Genomic DNA, 19,178 nt, shown 5'->3' on the forward strand with positions numbered 1-19,178 from the left:
GGGTTTTCTTTAATCATGTTTCATATCATTTTGAAGCTATGTATTTAGTTTGATTTTTTTATTGAAACATAATAACAATTTAACAATCTTCTATGATATGTGTGTTTGAACATTTTCTTATATGAGTATGGCTAGCAAAATGAGTGTTTATGTCATGAGTCTATTAGGGACTCCTTATACTTCTTGAACCCAACCTTCCATTACTTGCCCACTCCCTTCCATAGAGAAACTCGTCTTTGGCCTCATCCATCTAGATTCATTGTTCACTGCATCCCACTAGTATTATTTGACCTGTTGTTTTCCACAAAGTTCGTTAATTACCACAGCTAACCTAAGAACTGTTGCATCCAAAATATGCACACAAAATCCTCAAATAGTTGTTTTTGTTTTGGCATTGTGCTTCATTGCATAATAACTATATATTTTCATAAATCATAATATTGTGATTAGAGACAATGACAACATTATGAGTTTCACACACAACAAAAAGATGTATGCAACATATGTTATGGCAATTTTGAACAAGTCAAATTCAGCTCATAAGATAATTTTCATGTAGGCAACCATGTCCATATCTACAAGTCAGTAGACCACTCATTATACGGGGTGAAAACATGTAAAGATGATTTAAGGAATAATAATAAGAGCAAGTGAGAGGATTGAAGAGATGGGGTGTGAATGTGTGATACTGATCAAGTCATTATACAGATACATGTAATTCCAATGTTTCCTTTTTACATTTTTTTCACAACACACAAAGATCTAATTTAACATACTTCTATACACATTTACAATCTCTTTTATAACCTGGAAAAATGGCGAAACATCACATAAAAGCCACATACATGCTCAAAATCCATTATGTTTTTTTTTCTTTTATGTTCTACTGTTCCATCTTGTGTTATATGCCTGCAATCTGCATAACTTCTTTGCATCTATAATAATTTTACAAAGATTATCAGAGGTATAAAATGGGAGAAATGCATATATTTGCTTCCTCCCCAATGACTTTGGAACATTAAGATACACGTTAATCAATTGTATCTAAATCTACAAAAGTATTTTCATACAGGCTTTGGTTGTACTTGCTCAAAGTCGAAGACCTCAAACATCAAGCGTCTCACATCTGGCTTACCATACACCGCATAAGCGAGGCCGTGGATGGCTTGACTAACAGATTGTGTGGCCGGATTTCTTAGCCTTCGATTGTGCTCGTAAGCATCTTGAACCTGGTCAGAGTATATGATGAATCGGTGAAGAAATTTCTCCCGCAAGTACTTTCCACAGAACTTGTTCATGAGGACACGACGATGCTTCTCTTCAAGCCACTTCCCAGGAGCATCCAAATGCTTCATTAGTAGCCTCTCAGCCATCACGAGATCCTGCAAAGAACCAACAAGATAGATTTACTCCTCTATGTAGCACTTTTGGATCTGGCATCTGAGCCAACCTAAGTTATTGAGAGAAACATGAGCAGCCGAATTCAACCTGGTTTGACTTATATATCATATAGAATTATAGACTATAGTATTATTAAGTTTAAGCACAACATGAAATTGACCCAAAGCCAAACCCAAGCCCGACCGTTGACCCAAATTGTCAGGCACAACTCTCTAGTACACTTGTGAATTGTGTAGTGAGACAAGTGTAAACAAATGTCGATTTTCACTTCTATCTTATATAACTACTCACTCCGTCTTAAATAAGTTGTAACTGAAATGGTTCTTATATATTATATAAATTATCTATAATAATTATATTACTTAAGTATAATGTATATACTTCCCATACGTATTAGGACATCTGATCATATATCAACAGTGCTGTTTAGAGAAATGACAACTTCGTTCAGACATTCTGAAGTTCCATGCAGAATGCAGAAGGCCTACCTGGATCTTTTGGCCAAGATACTCCAGTCGCTCGAAACAAAACCTAGGATGTTCAAACTTGTATTTTGAGGGATGCAGGAAACACAGCTGCATTTTTTTTTTTCAAAAAAAAGAGAGAAGATATCAGAGGAGTTCCACAAGCCACAAGGTTAGAAACATAAAGTTTAGACTGCAATTCTCCATTTGTTGAGAAGATGATTCTACATCAGCAAATGAAGTTATTTTCAAAGTTATGTCTTCAGGAACACAAGGTACACTTGAGCATCAGCCATCAGGCTCCAAGAAGCTCAACAGTATTGATACCAGGAAGCACTTATATTTGTGAGAGAAAAACATAGGAGAAGTGGAAGATGAAATCAGTGGAATCCCATAGCCCCACAGAATAATTGGAAAGATACCTGCAGTCCAAGTCCAAGCTCAATATTTCTTGCTTCAGTGATTTCTGGTAGTCTATCACTCATTGGCAAAGGATAACCCAGAGTTTTCATAACTTGAGGTCTGCTATCAAAGTCCCATATGTTTCCTCGGAACCGATGCATGCCTGGGGGCACACAAGCTCTAAAAACCCTTGGATGTGCAAAAAGAGCATCCTCAGGAGGCTGTAAGCAGCAAGAAGTTAAAATACAAATTAGCAGAAAGAGTGAGCATATCCCCAACACAATTGAAATCATCAACAAAATTCATCCACGTGAGAAAAAAATTCAACCATTAACCAGGTAATTAGGCTTTTATTAAGCTGATGGCTAAAATCAAAGACAATACACAATAGCACTCAATAAAAGAACGTATGGCTTAATGGAAAGGCAGGTTCCTAGCTGCTTCCTTCTTAAAAGCCTGACTGGTCTCACAGCATACAAGGTATTTAGGAAAGTCAGAAGCCTTATCTCCCTTCCATGTGAGAGAAAATGGCAGAAGTCCATCTCTCTGAAGTCTGAAGCAACATTCAACTACTTGCCAGTTTTAAGGTGTGTTCACATTACCTGATTTGCACTTATCTGAACTTTAATGAACATATCTGTACTTATCTGAGCTTATATTAACTTACTATTTGGACTTTTTCATCCCTTACCTGAACTATTTATCCCTTACCAACTCTAATCTGACCTTATTGGCCTTACCCGAACTTGTTGGCCATAAACCTACTCGTCTCAATTTATCTTTCCTGTAATAATAAAATTAAGGTGAGGAAAGCAAAGCCTAATTTGTGGCATCAACACGTAATACCACCATACTGTTACTTCAGCTTCTCATCCTTAAACTAATCACACAGTTCTCAATTGTTATCAAAAGCTCTAGCACATTATATCTCACTTGAATCTATCAATGCTGAGGATGAAACTCTCTCACTAAACGAAGAAGAGAGAGGGACCAGTCACCAATTTCTCAGCAACTGAGAGTTCACTGTTGGAGGTGGGAAGATCTGATTCTCAACTACCAGTTTAGAGTGAAGTTTACACACTTGCAGCACTAGGTGATATTTATTTCATTGTACATTTCTCTAAGATTTTTAAGGAGATGATAAGAGGAAGCAAGAACATGAAGAGGTACGTCTTACCCTATAGGTAGCTACATCTTGCCAACTTAGTTTTCTGCCTTCAAATTCCACAGAAACATAATCAACATCTTCAAGTTGCCTTCTTTTCTTTGGCTGGCACTCCTCATCTTCGGGGTCCATCCCAAACACTTCAAATAGCACACGATATACTTCTGGCATCCCATAACACAAGTATATAGCTCCAAACAGAGCCCAGAACACAGACCTGTAAAAAAAACATAATTTAGATGATTTGAACAATTAACATCCATGATCAACAATTCATATACCATAAATTATCAATTAGGAGTAGTATTGTCTAATTTCACAAAGACTGCCAGACCTGTAAAAAGATCATACATTTAGAAATTTGATTTGAGCAATAAGCATCCAGTACTTGATAGTTCATGTAATACATATAATCCAACAGGAGAAGTAGTGTGTGATTCTACAAGGACTATAAATTTGTAGCTACTTTTTCAAATTTTCTTTGGATATGAACATTTGAAACATATTTCTAAATGGTTGATATGGCAAGAAGCTTGCTTTTCTACACAAAGCAGAAGAATATCTAAATGCCAAACAAAATGGATTAGACCATGAGGTTGCAAATTCATGGGCCTAAAGCCCCCTGAACTTAACAATGAACTCTAGCCAATATGTTACTTCTTAACAGGATTCCACAAGACCAAGTTCTCCTTCTAGTCATCAATAAAGACCTAAAGGAGGTCATTGTTTGGCAACAAGCAAGAAGCTGCCTAACATCTAATGCATGCATAGAAAGGCTCCTATTTCCCACCTTTTTACTCTTTTCGATATTTTATTACGTCCTTGAAACACCATAATAAACAACAGAGCTCTAAGTTGAGGCACAACTGCTAAAGGGTTATACTTTTGGAGAAAACCCCTATGCAAGAGAAGAAACCCACTCTAAGTTTCAAGTTCTTTATGTCTTTTGCTTTTCGAAAGGGGGTGATGGAGGAGGAAAGGAAAACATCTTTATATTCATAGAAATTAAAGAGCTACATCAAGCAAAACTATTTAAGCAGAGCCAACTCACTCCCAGCAAGTACACACAAGATAATTGAACTTTCTTTCCACTTCAGAAATGCTTCATTGTTAAACTTAAGCTTCATTTCGCTAAAACCAATACATTTCACCCTCACACTCCAACTTTCTCCAAACTAAAAATATGTCCTTGAGAACAAACACCCATGTTTAATATGGACATCAGACAGGAAACAGGATAGCTCTATAAAAACAGCTATTCAAACTTAAAGTCCTTTCATTAGGAGTCCTTTGGATAAATTGATGCTTCTCTTTCTACGAATGCAACAGCACGAATTAATTGAGCATTATTCCGAACCCAATATCATCAAAACAACCAATTTGTTCTTCATATGTCATATCAGTAATGTATTCTTCAAATATCACACCAATATTGCCAATCACATCAGCCAAAATAATCAATTTCTTCTTCATATTTCTATCAATGCATTCTTCACATGTCACACGAATCACTCCAATCATCTAACCAAATCTTTCTTTTCATAATTATTCAATAATGCAGATTGACATTAATCAGAATAAAACAATACAATACACCTAAAATAGAGTTGAAATCAGCAACAAAAAGTAGGTATAAAACTTACTTAGAAGGAGGTTCTTTCTCCTGACGCCTCAATTTATCAATATCATCAAAAGGAAAAACCAAATTATGCAAACTAGCCACCTTAATCCAATTGGGCAAAAACCTCTTCCCAATCAAAGCATACACCCTCTCCCTCATAGGCCCCGGAGACTCCCTCGGATAGCGTTGCAAGAAGAACTCTGCTAAGGCCAATTCGAGCACGTATTGGCCCAAAAACATCAACCTAGAGTGGCCATATTTAACATGTCTAGCATTTACCCTAGAGCAAGAAACATAATAAGGGTGTTGAAATGCAATGTACAACAATGTATCGAACTGTTTAGCAGGATTATCATCCGCCAAGTTATTAGATGAGTCTAAAGAATACCCCAATGCTTGTTTAACCTCAAGTAAGTACTCATCAATCCAAATATCATCAACATTGTTAAGCCGCGAAGACGGCAAACAAGAACTTAATAAAGGGAATTGTTTAAGGGACATTTGAGGGCTATCAAGGAATCTTTGAGCTAATTTTGCATCATCTAAAGGAGGTTTTAAGATGTATTTTCTAGGGGGTGCTTTTTTCTTTGGTGAAATTACTTTTTTGCGCTCAGCTAACTCTTTTAGGAGTCTTTGAGGGCTACTTTTGGGGAGTTCTTGAGGGTCAAAAGAGGAAACAGCGTAAATTCTTCGGTGGGGAAATTTTGTTTGTGATTTGTTGGGGTGAATTTGGAGAGAGAAAGTAGAGAAAGAAGATGAGAAAGAAAGATCCCCATATTTTGAGATGGGTTTCAAGGAAGATGAAAGTTCCATAGTTGGTTGTGTGTGTTTTTTAATGGAAGATTTGATTTGGCGCCATTGAAGTGAGGAGAGAGAAAGAAAAAGGGGTTTTTAGAGGGTTTTAGGATAAGGTAATAGCAAATGAAAATGGAGATTGGAGAATGGAGATGGAAGAAAGAAGATCAGTTGGGCTTAATGAGGCCCATTACTTTGTATTTGATTGGGCCGGGGGGAGGTAAAAGTAAAACCTCACGGTTTGGTTGAAAAAATGGAAGAATGGCTGAACTATGCTTCTTGTATGCAATGTAGTTTTCATGGTTTGGACTTGTTTAGTTGCATACATTTTTTTTTCTTTGAAGGAATAGTTGCATACATTTTAGTTCTTGTGAGTTTGGAGGAGTGGTGTTTGAGTCTCATAACTAGAGGTGTTCAACTGGCCGGGCCGATTTTCAGCCCTCATCTAGTCCGTTTATAAGAGGGCTGGGCTTAAAATGGATCAGGTGAGAAATGGTCGATAATTTTTTTTGTTCATTCTTCAATTAATTTTCCCATATTTTCATGTTATTTCTTAGCTTGATTTGTTGATTTGATAAATTGGAAATTGCTAGTAGAATTAAAGTGTTAATTTGATGATACTTTTAAGTACTTTTACATTGGGTTTGCTGAATTTAGTAGTTATATAATCAAATTAACAGTTGTCATTATTCTAAGAGTTTCTTTGTTTGGAAAAAGGTTAATCCGCTAAGTGAATGGATTCCATTTATCTTTAACCTAGATTTCAATGTCACAAAATTGATAATCATAATCTATAAATTGTATGTGTAGAGGAAAATTGCGACGATTACGTCATCCATGTCGTTAGATGATGGATGTAGTGAATAATGCAACCCAACAACGCAAGAGAAAGAAGACATCTAAGGTATTGGAGGAGTTTAAAGGACTAAATGTGAAATGTGAGTCAATAGATATTTGTCATCATTGTAAACCCAACCCTTTTATTTTTTTAATACAACCCATTTTAAACCCAACCCTTTTTCATTTCTAATATAGCCCATTTTCATTTGGCTCATTTTGAATCCAACCTTCTTATAAACGAGCTAGATGAGAACTGAAAACAGGGCCCAGCCCATTGAAATCGCAAATTAGATAGTAGACACAAGTCTACCATCTAAATGGTGCGCACCATTTAACACAATGAATAAAGCAACATCCTCAATGAACAAACTAAGCAAAAGAACACAACACGAGACTTAATAAACATCTAAATCAGCAATGAACAACAAGAAAAAAAAGATGAACATAATAGGAAATATCTGATGAATAACCACTCAACTTAATGAACAGACAAAGAAAACACAATAAACAAAAAAACATCTGCAATAAAACAAACTAAAAAACATCATTATAAAGGTTAACAAAGGAGAATCGTCGAGATCGATGTTCAATTGGAGAACAATTGATGTACATTAGTTTCACATGTTCCTTGGAAAACCACTAATATACATTAGTTTCACGCGTTTTATATTTTTTGAGCTGCATTTTGGTCCGATTCTACTGATAGACACTAGTCCACCGTCTACCAATTGGTTGAACACCTCTACCCATGTCCTACTCAAAAGCCACTATAAATCCTTAATGATAACCAACTGGGGTTGGCGTGAGTGGTTAAGGGCCTCTCGCTCCTTAACCAAGGTCTCGGGTTCGAGCTTTGAGTATGGAAAAAATCCCAGATGGGAGGGATGCTGCCCTTTGAGGTACCCATGCAAACTCCCGCGGAAGATTAGTCCACTCGCCAAAGGCGGTGGGAAACTCTTCGTAGTAGAACCAAAAAAAAAAAAAATCCTTAATGATAAATTAACACCTAACCCATCCTAAATCCTTATTACCTTAATTTAAAACACCCCCAACCCAAAAAAAAACACCACCTTCTTGATCTAACTCCTCTGCGTGACTGCGTCAACCATTACTTGAGTGGCGAAGAACTTGGAGCGAGCTTAGCAGTTGGAGGACCCTTACTTTTTATGAGACCGTACGATTTATTTGGCTGTTTAATTATTCTCATAATCTGCGATGGAATTTCTAGGTTTTCAAATTATGCTTTGGATAGTGTTGCATTTTCTTTTACTTTCAATTTTGTTAATAAGAGTTGAGATGATTATGTGCTGTACTATAATTTCTCCTATTTTTCTTTAACCTGTATTCCATTGCCTTTTGGTGGTCTAAATTCACAAATTATAACTGCTTTTTATTTACCACTTAATCACAAAATATATGATCATGTGTGATCTTGTTAGATTTTTTTTTAGTTTGATTTACCAATTAAACACTAAACTAGTAGTTTGATGCGCTGCTCAGTTATAATTATATTGTGATTCATAAATTTCATAATATCGTAATTTTCTGTCCAGTGTTGAAAAGTGAACATTTTTTGGTGAAATGGAAAATGGCCATTATGGCATGATAGGTTGTTTTGCAGAAAACCTAAGGAATTGGGATAAAAGTAACAAGTCCAATAAATTGGGGTAAAAAAATTGTTATTATATTATTAAAGGCTATGCTATATGCAGTCTTTAGAGTTGCATATAAGAGATAAATACACTACTTAAAATGAAAATAAGTTGTGAATTTATGGAAATTTTTTACATCAACTGATGTAATAAATGATCAATTAATGAAAATAAGGGCTGCATATAGCTTTTTCCTATTATTAAAAGTGTAGAGATCAAAAAATTTGTGCATGTTTTTTATAGTTACATATAATTAGAAGACTTTAATATGTTTTACTTTGAAACATTATATATTGAAATTATTTGTAGTAGATTGATGGTTAAACTCTCACATATCACTTCAAAGGTCATGTGTTCAATTCTTAGTAGCTACGCATTGTTAATATTACAATTACAAAAATATACAGGTGATAATTATTATGGGCGGCAAATAGTGTCACATCTACCAAAACATAAGCAGTATATGATTTGGCGAGTTGGCGAATAAAGAAATTATATGAAAATAGGGCAGTCGAGGTTTATTGTCAGGAAATTGTATGGTTATAGGCTTATAGAGTTATAAATTCATTGCACAACACAATAGGTCCATTTTCAACTTATTTTTGCTTATCTAAACTTGTCTTAACGTATGTGAAGTTATCTTAACTTATTTGAATTTATTTGAACTTATTTTATTAGACCCTATCAGAACTTATTAAACCTTATTGCGAGGGTGTCAAACCTTATTTTTGCTTATCTAAAGTTATTGGGACTGATTGACCTTTATTTTGTAAGGTTTTACAACTTATTTGAACTTATTTAAACTAATACTACTATAAACTCATTAAACTTTAAAAATCATTGTTAAGAGAAGAGTTAGGATATGTTCTCTTCGGCGTAAAACAACTGAACTGAACTCAATCGAACTCAACTGAAATGAAATGAATAGTGATATGTGAGAGTAAAAGTATTATCCAGAGTTGAACCTACCGAACTGAACTGAAAATAGGTTGGGGAGAACATACCGCTAGTCGGATTAGTCTATTAGCCCCTGGAAATGGTTATTCCCAACGAGACTCATCTTTTGCCAAATCTTTAGACTAGGAAAAGTCTGAAAACAAAGATAGTATCAGTTAATGCTTTGAGCCACAAGCGACTAAACGATTAGGAGCAGAAGTTGGTTCCTCTACTTTGAAGTGTTATATGGAGTATGTTCTTTTTAGGTACCTCAATAGATAGAGTATGTTCTTTGTAGGTATCTCAATAGATACAATGTCCATGACATATCATGATTTAGGGTAATCTTCTTTGCTTTTAAATTCATGCTTTATGGCTGAAACTTAAGGTGCTTGTTTCTTAGTACTTTCTTCTCACATTGTAATTGTTTAAGCTACTCCAACCTTTACCCCTTCTTTCCTATTACCCATTACATGATCTATCTCTTCTTGTTAGTCGTCGCACTTTTAGCATATGATTATGCAGTATTCAGATGCTAAATTATTACAATTCCTAAAACAATCCAAGTCCATCTCCTTTTGTCATCTATAGTTGCCTTCTGTCATTTATAGGATTTTTCTTGGACGATGCATGACATTAGGATTGTGGAGAGAAAAACATGTATCTCTGAATAGTTGATCTTTCAATTTCACAGCTTTACAGAATGAGATAACACAAATCCAAATCTTTAAGCGTGTGGCCTTGTTTGTGACTGTCACAACCATTATGGATGCGTTCTGCTGTCTATAATTGTGGATTTCTTTTCGTTATAGACGAAAATAACACTGCTGCATAGCAATGAAATTTATGATTGTTCATAGTAAATAATAAAAGCAATGAGCCCTTTTCATCTCTTATCAGTTGTTAGTATAAAACATTTGCTCACGGAGTTACAGTCACTTTGCTTGGAGTGACTGTGCTAGCTGGTTTAGCTACTAGAACAGCAAAAATTCCAGATAGACTAGTCCACTTACAATCGCAGCAAGGATTTTTTTGTGTATAATGTATGCAATATCAGCATTATGTCCTGAAGGACCCCATCTATCTGCATCATGTGACTTGACTTCAACAGGAACATTTTTGATCTTGAATATCAATATTTTCTGCATGTTAATCCCCATCTACTGCTTTTTTTTCGTATTCCCCATAATGGTTATCATAACTGTAGTTGGTTATTTTCTATTTACAGGAGCAATGATCAGTCCGTATGAATTGACCAGATCAAGATAGACTATGACTCGCCAAAATTTAGCGCGAGTCGGCTATGGTAGTTGGCTCTTCCTTTGTTTTCAGGGGGTTGGGTGGTGGGGATGAGGGAATGCATTCTGCAGGTAATATGTGGTTTGGCTTGAAATTGATGGGTTTTCTTTTTGTTTTGTAACTGATCGCAGTAAATTACTGACCCGTTTTTTTGATCCTGTTGGTGGCTCTTCAATCTTATGCAGAAAATCCCACTGATAATGTGTGTTGTCTTGATCATATAGTGGTAGAAAAGGACTATACTTTCTATCTGGCAATATACATGCATCGTCTGGTGCTGGTTTTCCTTGTGGGGGCAATTGTTTAAATACTGTCACTTAAGCGAATTTCTTTCTAGAGGAAGATTTGAATGATTGTAGTAATAATTAGTTCTAGAAAAGATAAAGTGCTACTGTTTTGATAGATCTGGGTTATGCATTTACTATGCAAACAGTTGTATTTTAGCTGATCTGTTTTATGATTGATCCCATCATGATGTTTTCTTTTGTCTTCTGGCTTGCAAGGAATTATTCAGTGCCTGGCTGCTAGTTAAGATTAAACAATACCAGGCTGCAGATGCGTGTGGATCGGTTACCGATGAAATGTGGAAAACCATTTTTGTACCAGGGAGTCCTCAGGATGGTTGCTACTGACCGGTTGTAAGTCACGTACTGAACAACATTATGATGTAATCCTGGCTGTTCATTATGCATTGTTAAAATGTGGTGTTTATGTGATCACCCTATCACTGTTCTCTGCTGCAGTTAGTTGTCTTTGGCATAAACGAAAAAATTATCAAATAGCAATTACATCAGTTTGATTAGAAAAAAAATGTTTGAAAGCACAATAGTTTTGGCGTATCCAATGCCCCAAGTCAATGTCTGTACCTAGAACTTTGAAATTGCATCCATTTCTAATTGTTGTTACATGCATATTTGGTAACTTGTATATATAATTTGAAAAGCAATACCCCATTTATTGTGAACCATTTTCCTGTTTGTGAGGTACAGAGATATAAATGCTGGATGGAGACATGCATTTCATATAATCCAAGGTTGTTCAAGCTTAATCGAAAGTCCCGTGTTTGAGTTTTGGTATGTAACAGCGCTTATTGGGAAAGCTTTGCTTCGATTGGTCATGTCCTTGTTAAACACTTTATTAATTGGAGCTCAGTGGGCTTTTTATTTTTTACTTGATAATGGTAAGGAGAAGGACGCATATCAAACCTTAACCTCATGGTTTCTTTGTCCAATATATGCATGCTATGTACTTGAGAGGAAGGGGGGAAAATTGGGGGATACCCCCAAGTACCTTCACTTGGCAAGATTTGAACCCCTTACCTTAGGGATTCGAGGTAAGAACTTTACCAAGCGAACCAAGCATTGCTTGGTCTTAACTCCTAATAGGCTCTAATTACTCCCTCCATCACCCAATAGATTTCCCATTCTCCAATGCATGTTTGCTTATCCACGTTTTGTATTGTTAATATCTTTAATTAAATATTAGTAAAAATTATAAAAGTTTGATTTTTCTAATGTAAGCAATGAGACAAGTTAAACAAGACCCCACATGACTTTTTTTTCTTGTATATTTGAATTTTTAGAAGGATTTCTATACCTATGAATAGTTCCCAAATTAGAAATAGGAAATCTATAAAGGGATGGACGGAGTACATGGTAATTCGAACCCCTTCAATGTATAATAATGATGGTTTCTAAACTGATTATCATGGCAGATAAACATGGTACATGGAGGCCATTTGGAATTGAGGTGTTCCCCACATGAAAAATCTGCCAGACCTGAATAAGTTGTACATAATACATCTATTCAGCCAAGCACCCTATCTAATCCTATTTTGTTATCTTCCTCGTCTCACCACCACACATTTATGAAGGGATTTTGGAGGACATCCTTCATTTGACATATTAGTCCCTTTTTCATTATCATCATTCCCCACTAAGATGTGACACTTACACTGGATACCCATATGGGTAATTTCATTAGTTTGATGATTGTGAATTATAAAAATTATCAGATCTCCTCTTAGCAGTTAAAGCTTCTGCTGTTATAAAACAGGTTCAGTGCAGGTTTTGCACGGAGAAGGTGAAAACAAAGAGAGGGTAAGAAAAATAGTACTCAGAAATGAAGCAGAAATTATGCTTACTTGTTTGATTGAGTGACTCTTTTCACCACACCACCTTTTTGGGGTGAAAGTTGGAGTTTACTTTGTCTCCTTTACTGCCATACTGGTACTTTTATGGCCTTATATAGTTATATTATAAAATTGTTTTGATGAAAGTATGATAGTAAAGGGTTTCAAATCCTTTTCATGATGGTACTTGATCAAGAAGAAGCTGCAATGCCCACTGTTGACATGTCCTCTAAGAAAAAGGAGTTGCTCACTTCTGCCATGAAAAGAACTAGTGAATGGTTTGCTTCTTATCTTCTACGTATATTTTGTATAGTGTCTTTGAAAAATTTATCATAATTTCTTATTCTTGATTAAGATAATAAAATCTTAACTAACAGGAGATTGTTGATGTAATTTTGATATTGCAGGATTATCTCCCAGGAAATTCCTAGTGATGTTACCATTAATATTGATGATGCTTCCTTTTCTTTGCACAAGGTATAACTAACTTTCACTATTTACATTATTGTAAACCTCTTTTATTTTGTATAGGAAAAATCATGCATATTTATCTAAACATACTTCTTGTGTACCTGGTTGCTGCTTCCGTCTTCCTCCAAGATGGCAAGAGTACAATTCTCGTCGAGGGCTCATGGGTAGGTCGTATCTACGCCTTTTAAGTGGGATTGTTGTGTGTTGTATCGCCTGATAGAACAATCTGAACTATGAGAAATTGAGAAGTGTCTTTCTAAAGTGATGCTTCCTCTCTTGCACCCTCCAATTGCTTAGCCAATAGACCTTGCCATGTCATATATAGCCTTCTGAATCAGTTTTTAAGACACCATATCATCTTGAGAAGACAACCTATAGCTGAAAGATTATTATGGAGTAACCCATGATTGGGACTATAATGATAAGAGCGCCCATAGTGGGGATTGTTCCCATGAACTTTTCCCAATCCATATTACTTTTATGTGGAAGAGCAATTCCTATCTATGAACGGCTAATATGTGGTTTCCCTGTTTCCAAAACGTGTTTGTTCCAAAACCCCAGCCGCTTCTGTGATAATGAAGCTCAAAGATGTCTGTGATTGAGAGAAACCCCCATCTTAGTCCTACATATGCTCCCTTTAGTGTCAAAATGTGGATATATAAACAAATTGGTATGTTAAGCTGAGCTAAAATTTATATTGCTTTTTATGTGAAGTGCAGTTCCCATTAGTATCAAAGTCTGGATACATCAAGAAATTGTTATCAGAATCAAATGATTCCGAAATCTGCAACCTTGAAATCCATGACATTCCGGGAGGAGCAGAAGCGTTTGAACTTGCAGCAAAGTTCTGCTATGGCATAAACTTCGAGATATGCACAGAAAACATTGCAATGCTTCGATGTGTAGCTGAGTATCTCGAAATGACAGAAGATTATGCTGTAGGAAACCTTGTAGGGAGAACTGAAACGTACTTAAATGAAGTAGCAGTAAAAAGCCTTTCATCCTGTGCCTCAATTCTTCTTACATCAGAAAACTTGCTTCCTATGGCAGAGCAAGTCAAGGTTGTGAGTCGTTGCGTTGATGCTATAGCTTATCTAGCTTGCAAAGATGGCCAATTTTCGGGGTCAAGTAGGGTGGAAGGTGGCAACATTGAAGGCGGAAGCTCTTCATTAGTTCCTCAGCAAAAACCCATTGTCGAATTTTGGTGGGCTGAAGATTTAACTGTGCTTAGAATTGATATGTTTCAAAGAATTTTGATAGCAATGACAGCCAGAGGATTTAAGCAATTTGCTCTTGGTCCATTACTTATGCTCTATGCTCAGAAGTCTCTTAGAGGTTTGGTGAGATGCCCTCCTATTACTTTTTGTAAATGCTCGTTTATTTACGTTGCACTTCTCATTGTGCAATGGTTTAGTGCATGTTTATTTCATGATTAATTGTTGTTGGGTATTACTTATTTGGGAAACATGAGCATCTGAGAAGTAGAAACGAGGAGTTGATTAGCTAACAAAAATATAGAAAGTACTAGTATTAACTTTGTAGAAAATTCTGTTTCCCATAAAATCGAGGACATTTTACTTTCATGATTAGTCAAACAAATTTTTTCACATTCTAGCTTGGAAAAGAATAACATGAGAAAAATAACTTCCTACATTCGGTTCAACCAAACAACCACTTAAATTAAATATTGATCTCCTTTCAATTAGAAAAGTGTTCAGAGTTCGCAAACATATGAGTGCGAGGAACATATAAGTTCATATCCAGTATAGTAAGTCTAGATTATGATCAATAAACTCATATAAGGATGGCCAATATGAGTTGAGATTAGTTCAAGTAAAGTAAAGGTTAGTAAGTTCACAACATGTTACAGACATTGTATACTATAATTTCTCCTATCTCTTGCATAAGTTTACACAAAATCATGATAATGTGGAACAGGAAGTGGTTGGTAAGGGGAGGAAGAAATTGGAGCCCAAGCAAGAACATGAGAAGAGGGTAATCTTAGAGACATTAGTGAGCCTTCTTCCAAGGGAGAGAAATGTATTATCAGTTAGTTTCTTGGTGATGTTGCTTCGTTCTTCAATATGGCTCGAGACAACAGTTGCCTGCCGCCTTGATCTGGAGAAAAGGATGGCCTTACAACTTGGTCAGGCAGTCCTAGATGATCTTTTGATACCTTCATATTTTTTCACCGGGGATACCTTGTTTGATGTGGATTCAGTAAGGAGGATCTTGATGAACTACCTTGAGAGTGAAGTGGATGGAAATCATCTGGGCTATGGTGCAGGGGAAGAACATGTTTCTACTTCAACAAATGACTTGGAAAGAGTAGGGAAGTTGATGGAGAATTACTTGGCTGAGATTGCTTCGGACAGAAACTTGACTGTTACTAAGTTTATTGGTGTAGCTGAGGTTATTCCTGAACAAGCTAGGGTTACTGAGGATGGGATGTATAGAGCTATTGATATTTTCCTCAAGGTATGTGTTCTGTTTTTTTTCATCTATTATTAATCTTCTATATATCATTCATCATTTACACATAGGATATTCTGTCCCATTTTCTAATGTATTACTGGTTTACAATTATATTTCTCATATCCAAATGCGCCATTAATTATGGACTAAGTGATGGGAGGAAAGTAGAAATGAATCAATATGTATAGGGTCTTTTTGGTACAATAGTGTCATATACTTGATCATGAGGGATTGTGATAATGTGACAACTAAATCTGCAGAGGGAGTGCATATCTATTCCAATTCTATTGATCAAAGAGGGGCTACCGTGCTAATACAAAGTGTCGCATCTCAGCATGGCAAACCTTTGAGATGAAACCTTATAAGAAAACTAAACCGTATCATTAGATAATCGTAAATCTCATTATGTATATATTCATTATTACAGCCTGAACTTGTCACCAGTGATTATTAATGGAGACTGCTAGAAATACAATATTGTATCCATTGTATCAAAGCTTTGGTACACCATAAAAGGAAGTGTTACATTAATATTTGAAACAAATCAAAATGACAAATTTTACATTTACTGTAAAATAGAGGGAGTACACTGTACACCTTGAGTTCTTGACTATCACATAAAATCATACTGCATTCTATTTTTTGAGTTGAAATTAGCAAATACAGTGTAAGTTTCTGGGAAAATCCTGCAGGCTCATCCCCTTCTGAGTGACTTGGAGAAAAAGAAAGTATGCAGCTTGATGGATTGCCAGAAGCTATCACGAGAGGCATGTGCTCATGCAGCTCAAAACGATCGTCTACCTGTTCAAACAGTCGTTCAAGTGCTTTACTATGAGCAGCAACGCCTTCGTGAATCCATGAATGAAACTACTGGTAGTCCTAACTCTTCTGCAGGCGCCGTTGTACCAACTAAAACTCTAAACTTATACACCACCAACACGCCCTCCGCAGAAGAGCTCTTGAAGGTGATGAGAGAAAATGAAGAGCTTAAAGTCGAGCTTCTGAAACTGAAAATGAAGTTGAAGGAATATGAAAAACCTAGAAATATGATTGAAAATAATAGCAATAGTAATAATATTACATCTGTTACTAGTAGTCCTGCAAAAAGTGTTGCATCTACCGTTGATCAGAAGCCGCCATTGCCAAGGAAGTCTTTTATGAACTCTGTTAAGAAATTGGGCCGGCTTCTTGTCCCCGCCGATGGAGTACTTACACCTCCTCGCCGTGCTAAGACTAGTAAAGGTCGCCGTCATTCCATCTCTTGAATTTGAAGCTCTTGATTTAGGACTTTCTTTTTGGTAATGTACAGTTTGAGGTTATTGATCATTTAGTCCTTCTGAGGATTGGAAAAAAACTGCACTTTCTTCTTTTCAACTTCTCTTTGCTAAATTTATTTGTGTGATATATGTTATTTGTATATTTTTGTGGACAATTCATCTTACATTTATAGACTTTGTATAATGGAATACTTTAGTATTGCTTATGTCTGCAGCTTCTTAACTCATTTATGCTAGGTAAAATTCTTCAACTATTTCCATGAATTAGAATTAGAGCTTTTAAATTGGGTGTTTCGGCTGGTTTCCACTCCGTACATTTTTGTTTTAAGGACAAGTCGGGCTTAGAATTGCTATGTTCGAATTAATTGATCTTGGGTTTGTTCTATCACGAAGATTTTCATTGGATTGTGATATTTAGGATTTGACCCATTTGGGAGTTTTTTTCCAAATCGGTTCAAGCTTGTGTGATTATATTCACATTGTACTGAATTGAGTTAAACTGAAAGTAACTTAATGGAAATGAACTGAATATAAACGAATTGGATTAAAATTAAGTCCAAAATTGAGTTCGTTTTACCGTGATTTTGTTTTTACATTTTTATACAAAGATATGGTAAGTGAGAAACTATGTGAATGTCCAAGTTGAACAACAAATAAACAGAGGAAGGAACTCCTTATCGTCTTGTATAGAACAGTAAAAGTCCGGCCTGCTTTGCTGGTCAACAAGAAATTATGCTGAACTTAAGTCGTTTAAATTGTTGATGGTGTTCCGGGCCAAAGGACTGCCAACTTATTGCACTGAAGAATTGTAAGCAACGATAAAAATCGTTTGGGCCTCACAAAACTCCGTTGTACTGACTTCAATTATTATGTCTTTATAAGCATAAATACAAAAGGAAAAAAGTAGTATCTTCTGTTTGTGAGTTAGTAAGAAACCGCCTATTTTAAATTAAAATTAGGCAATGATAAGCCTAATATTAGAAAGATAATTAGCTCAATAGTGATTAGTTTAATTTCTTTCGATGACTAGTTTAATCCATTTAGTAAATAGGTCTACTTTTATATGAAATTAGACCGTCTCTTTTAATAATTTATGCTTTTTTATTTATTTTCTTTAGGCAAGGTGGCATGTTCTTTATATTGAATATCTAATCTTCTCCAAAAGAATTCATTGGTTAATTGACTTAGGGCCTGTTCTCTTCGGCATAAAACAGCTGGACTAAACTGAACTGAATTGAACTGAACTGAATTGAACTGAACTGAATTGGACTGAACTGAACTGAAATTAATAGTGATATGTGAGAGTAAAGTATTGTCAAGAGCTGAACTGAATTGAACTGAACTTAACTGATCTGAACTGATCTGAACTGAACTGAATTAAATTGAACTGAACTGAATTGTACTGAATTGAACTGAATTGAATTGAACTGAAAATAAGCTGGGAGAACAAACCCTTAATTCCAATTGCATTTTGTTCCAAAAAAATCATTGGTTATCTTCGAATGCATTGTGTTCTAAAAAATTCATTCGTTGTATCCAATTGTTAATTATTCGAGGAGTATGTTCATTTAGTTAATTAAATATCATTGACCTTTTTTTTTAGTTAATTAAGTATGGATGGCAAGCTTTTTTGTCATTATGTGGACTTCATGGAATGAACGAAATCTGCGTTGCTTTGAAAACTCACCGAGATCGATTCTTCAGCTGCAAGATATGGTTATTATGCGCCTTTGTTGGTGGATCAAAGGTTGGGGCTCAGATTTTCCCTATGGGCCTCACGAAGTTCTCAACTGCCCAAGTTGTCTCGACTGGAATCAGGCATCTTCATGCGTAAAGTCTAGTCTCATAGCTAAGCCGCCAAGGCAATGGTCTCCTCCTCCCTCAACGACAGTCAAATGGAATGTGGACGCCTCATTAAAAATCACTTGTTCCAAATCGGCAATAGGGAGAGTCTTGAGAGATGATAATGGAAAATTTTTATGCCTCTTTTCAAGCCCTATCCCATATATGGAGATAAATCACGCAGAAATTTTTGCCATTCAAATATCATTGACCTTTAACTGAGTTTGTAAAGTTTTTCAGAAGATGGTACATAAATAAAAATAACGAATTTTTTTATTTTATTTTTAAGTTGGTAAGTTGAAGTCACTTTTTCTTCTTGCAAGGAGTGGGAATCGAACTCCTGTCACAAGGGTGCAAAGAGGACCTTACAATTACTAGGCCAACCTTAATTCTCACTTACAAGAAAG

The 19,178-nt window shown here is 35.7% G+C and overlaps 2 protein-coding genes across 15 annotated transcripts; one reads left to right on the plus strand and one right to left on the minus strand.

Annotated features, from left to right (window-relative positions):
* Positions 1-749: 749 nt before the first annotated feature.
* Positions 750-5,993, minus strand: LOC104894927 (hypothetical protein). Its single transcript, XM_010681294.4, has 5 exons — positions 5,076-5,993; positions 3,445-3,649; positions 2,288-2,488; positions 1,890-1,976; positions 750-1,382 (listed from the first exon to the last, which is right to left on the minus strand). The coding sequence occupies exons 1-5, from the start codon at positions 5,864-5,866 to the stop codon at positions 1,065-1,067; spliced, it is 1,602 nt and encodes a 533-aa protein (XP_010679596.1). The 5' UTR covers positions 5,867-5,993; the 3' UTR covers positions 750-1,064.
* Positions 5,994-7,708: 1,715 nt separating this feature from the next.
* Positions 7,709-17,135, plus strand: LOC104894928 (BTB/POZ domain-containing protein SR1IP1). Of its 14 annotated transcripts, none has more exons than XM_048646236.2 (9): positions 7,709-7,862; positions 10,505-11,213; positions 11,565-11,648; positions 12,631-12,803; positions 12,903-12,984; positions 13,114-13,183; positions 13,897-14,517; positions 15,116-15,655; positions 16,345-17,135. In XM_048646236.2, the coding sequence occupies exons 5-9, from the start codon at positions 12,914-12,916 to the stop codon at positions 16,915-16,917; spliced, it is 1,875 nt and encodes a 624-aa protein (XP_048502193.1). In that variant the 5' UTR covers positions 7,709-7,862; positions 10,505-11,213; positions 11,565-11,648; positions 12,631-12,803; positions 12,903-12,913; the 3' UTR covers positions 16,918-17,135. The 14 variants fall into 14 exon arrangements, with proteins under 14 accessions (XP_048502193.1, XP_010679598.2, XP_048502191.1 ...); XM_010681296.4 differs by having other exon boundaries at positions 12,906-12,984; XM_048646234.2 differs by having other exon boundaries at positions 10,505-10,646; positions 10,761-11,213; positions 12,631-12,984.
* Positions 17,136-19,178: the final 2,043 nt, after the last annotated feature.

This window comes from Beta vulgaris, chromosome 6 (genome assembly GCF_026745355.1).
Source record: "Beta vulgaris subsp. vulgaris cultivar EL10 chromosome 6, EL10.2, whole genome shotgun sequence".
Lineage (NCBI taxonomy): Eukaryota > Viridiplantae > Streptophyta > Magnoliopsida > Caryophyllales > Amaranthaceae > Beta > Beta vulgaris.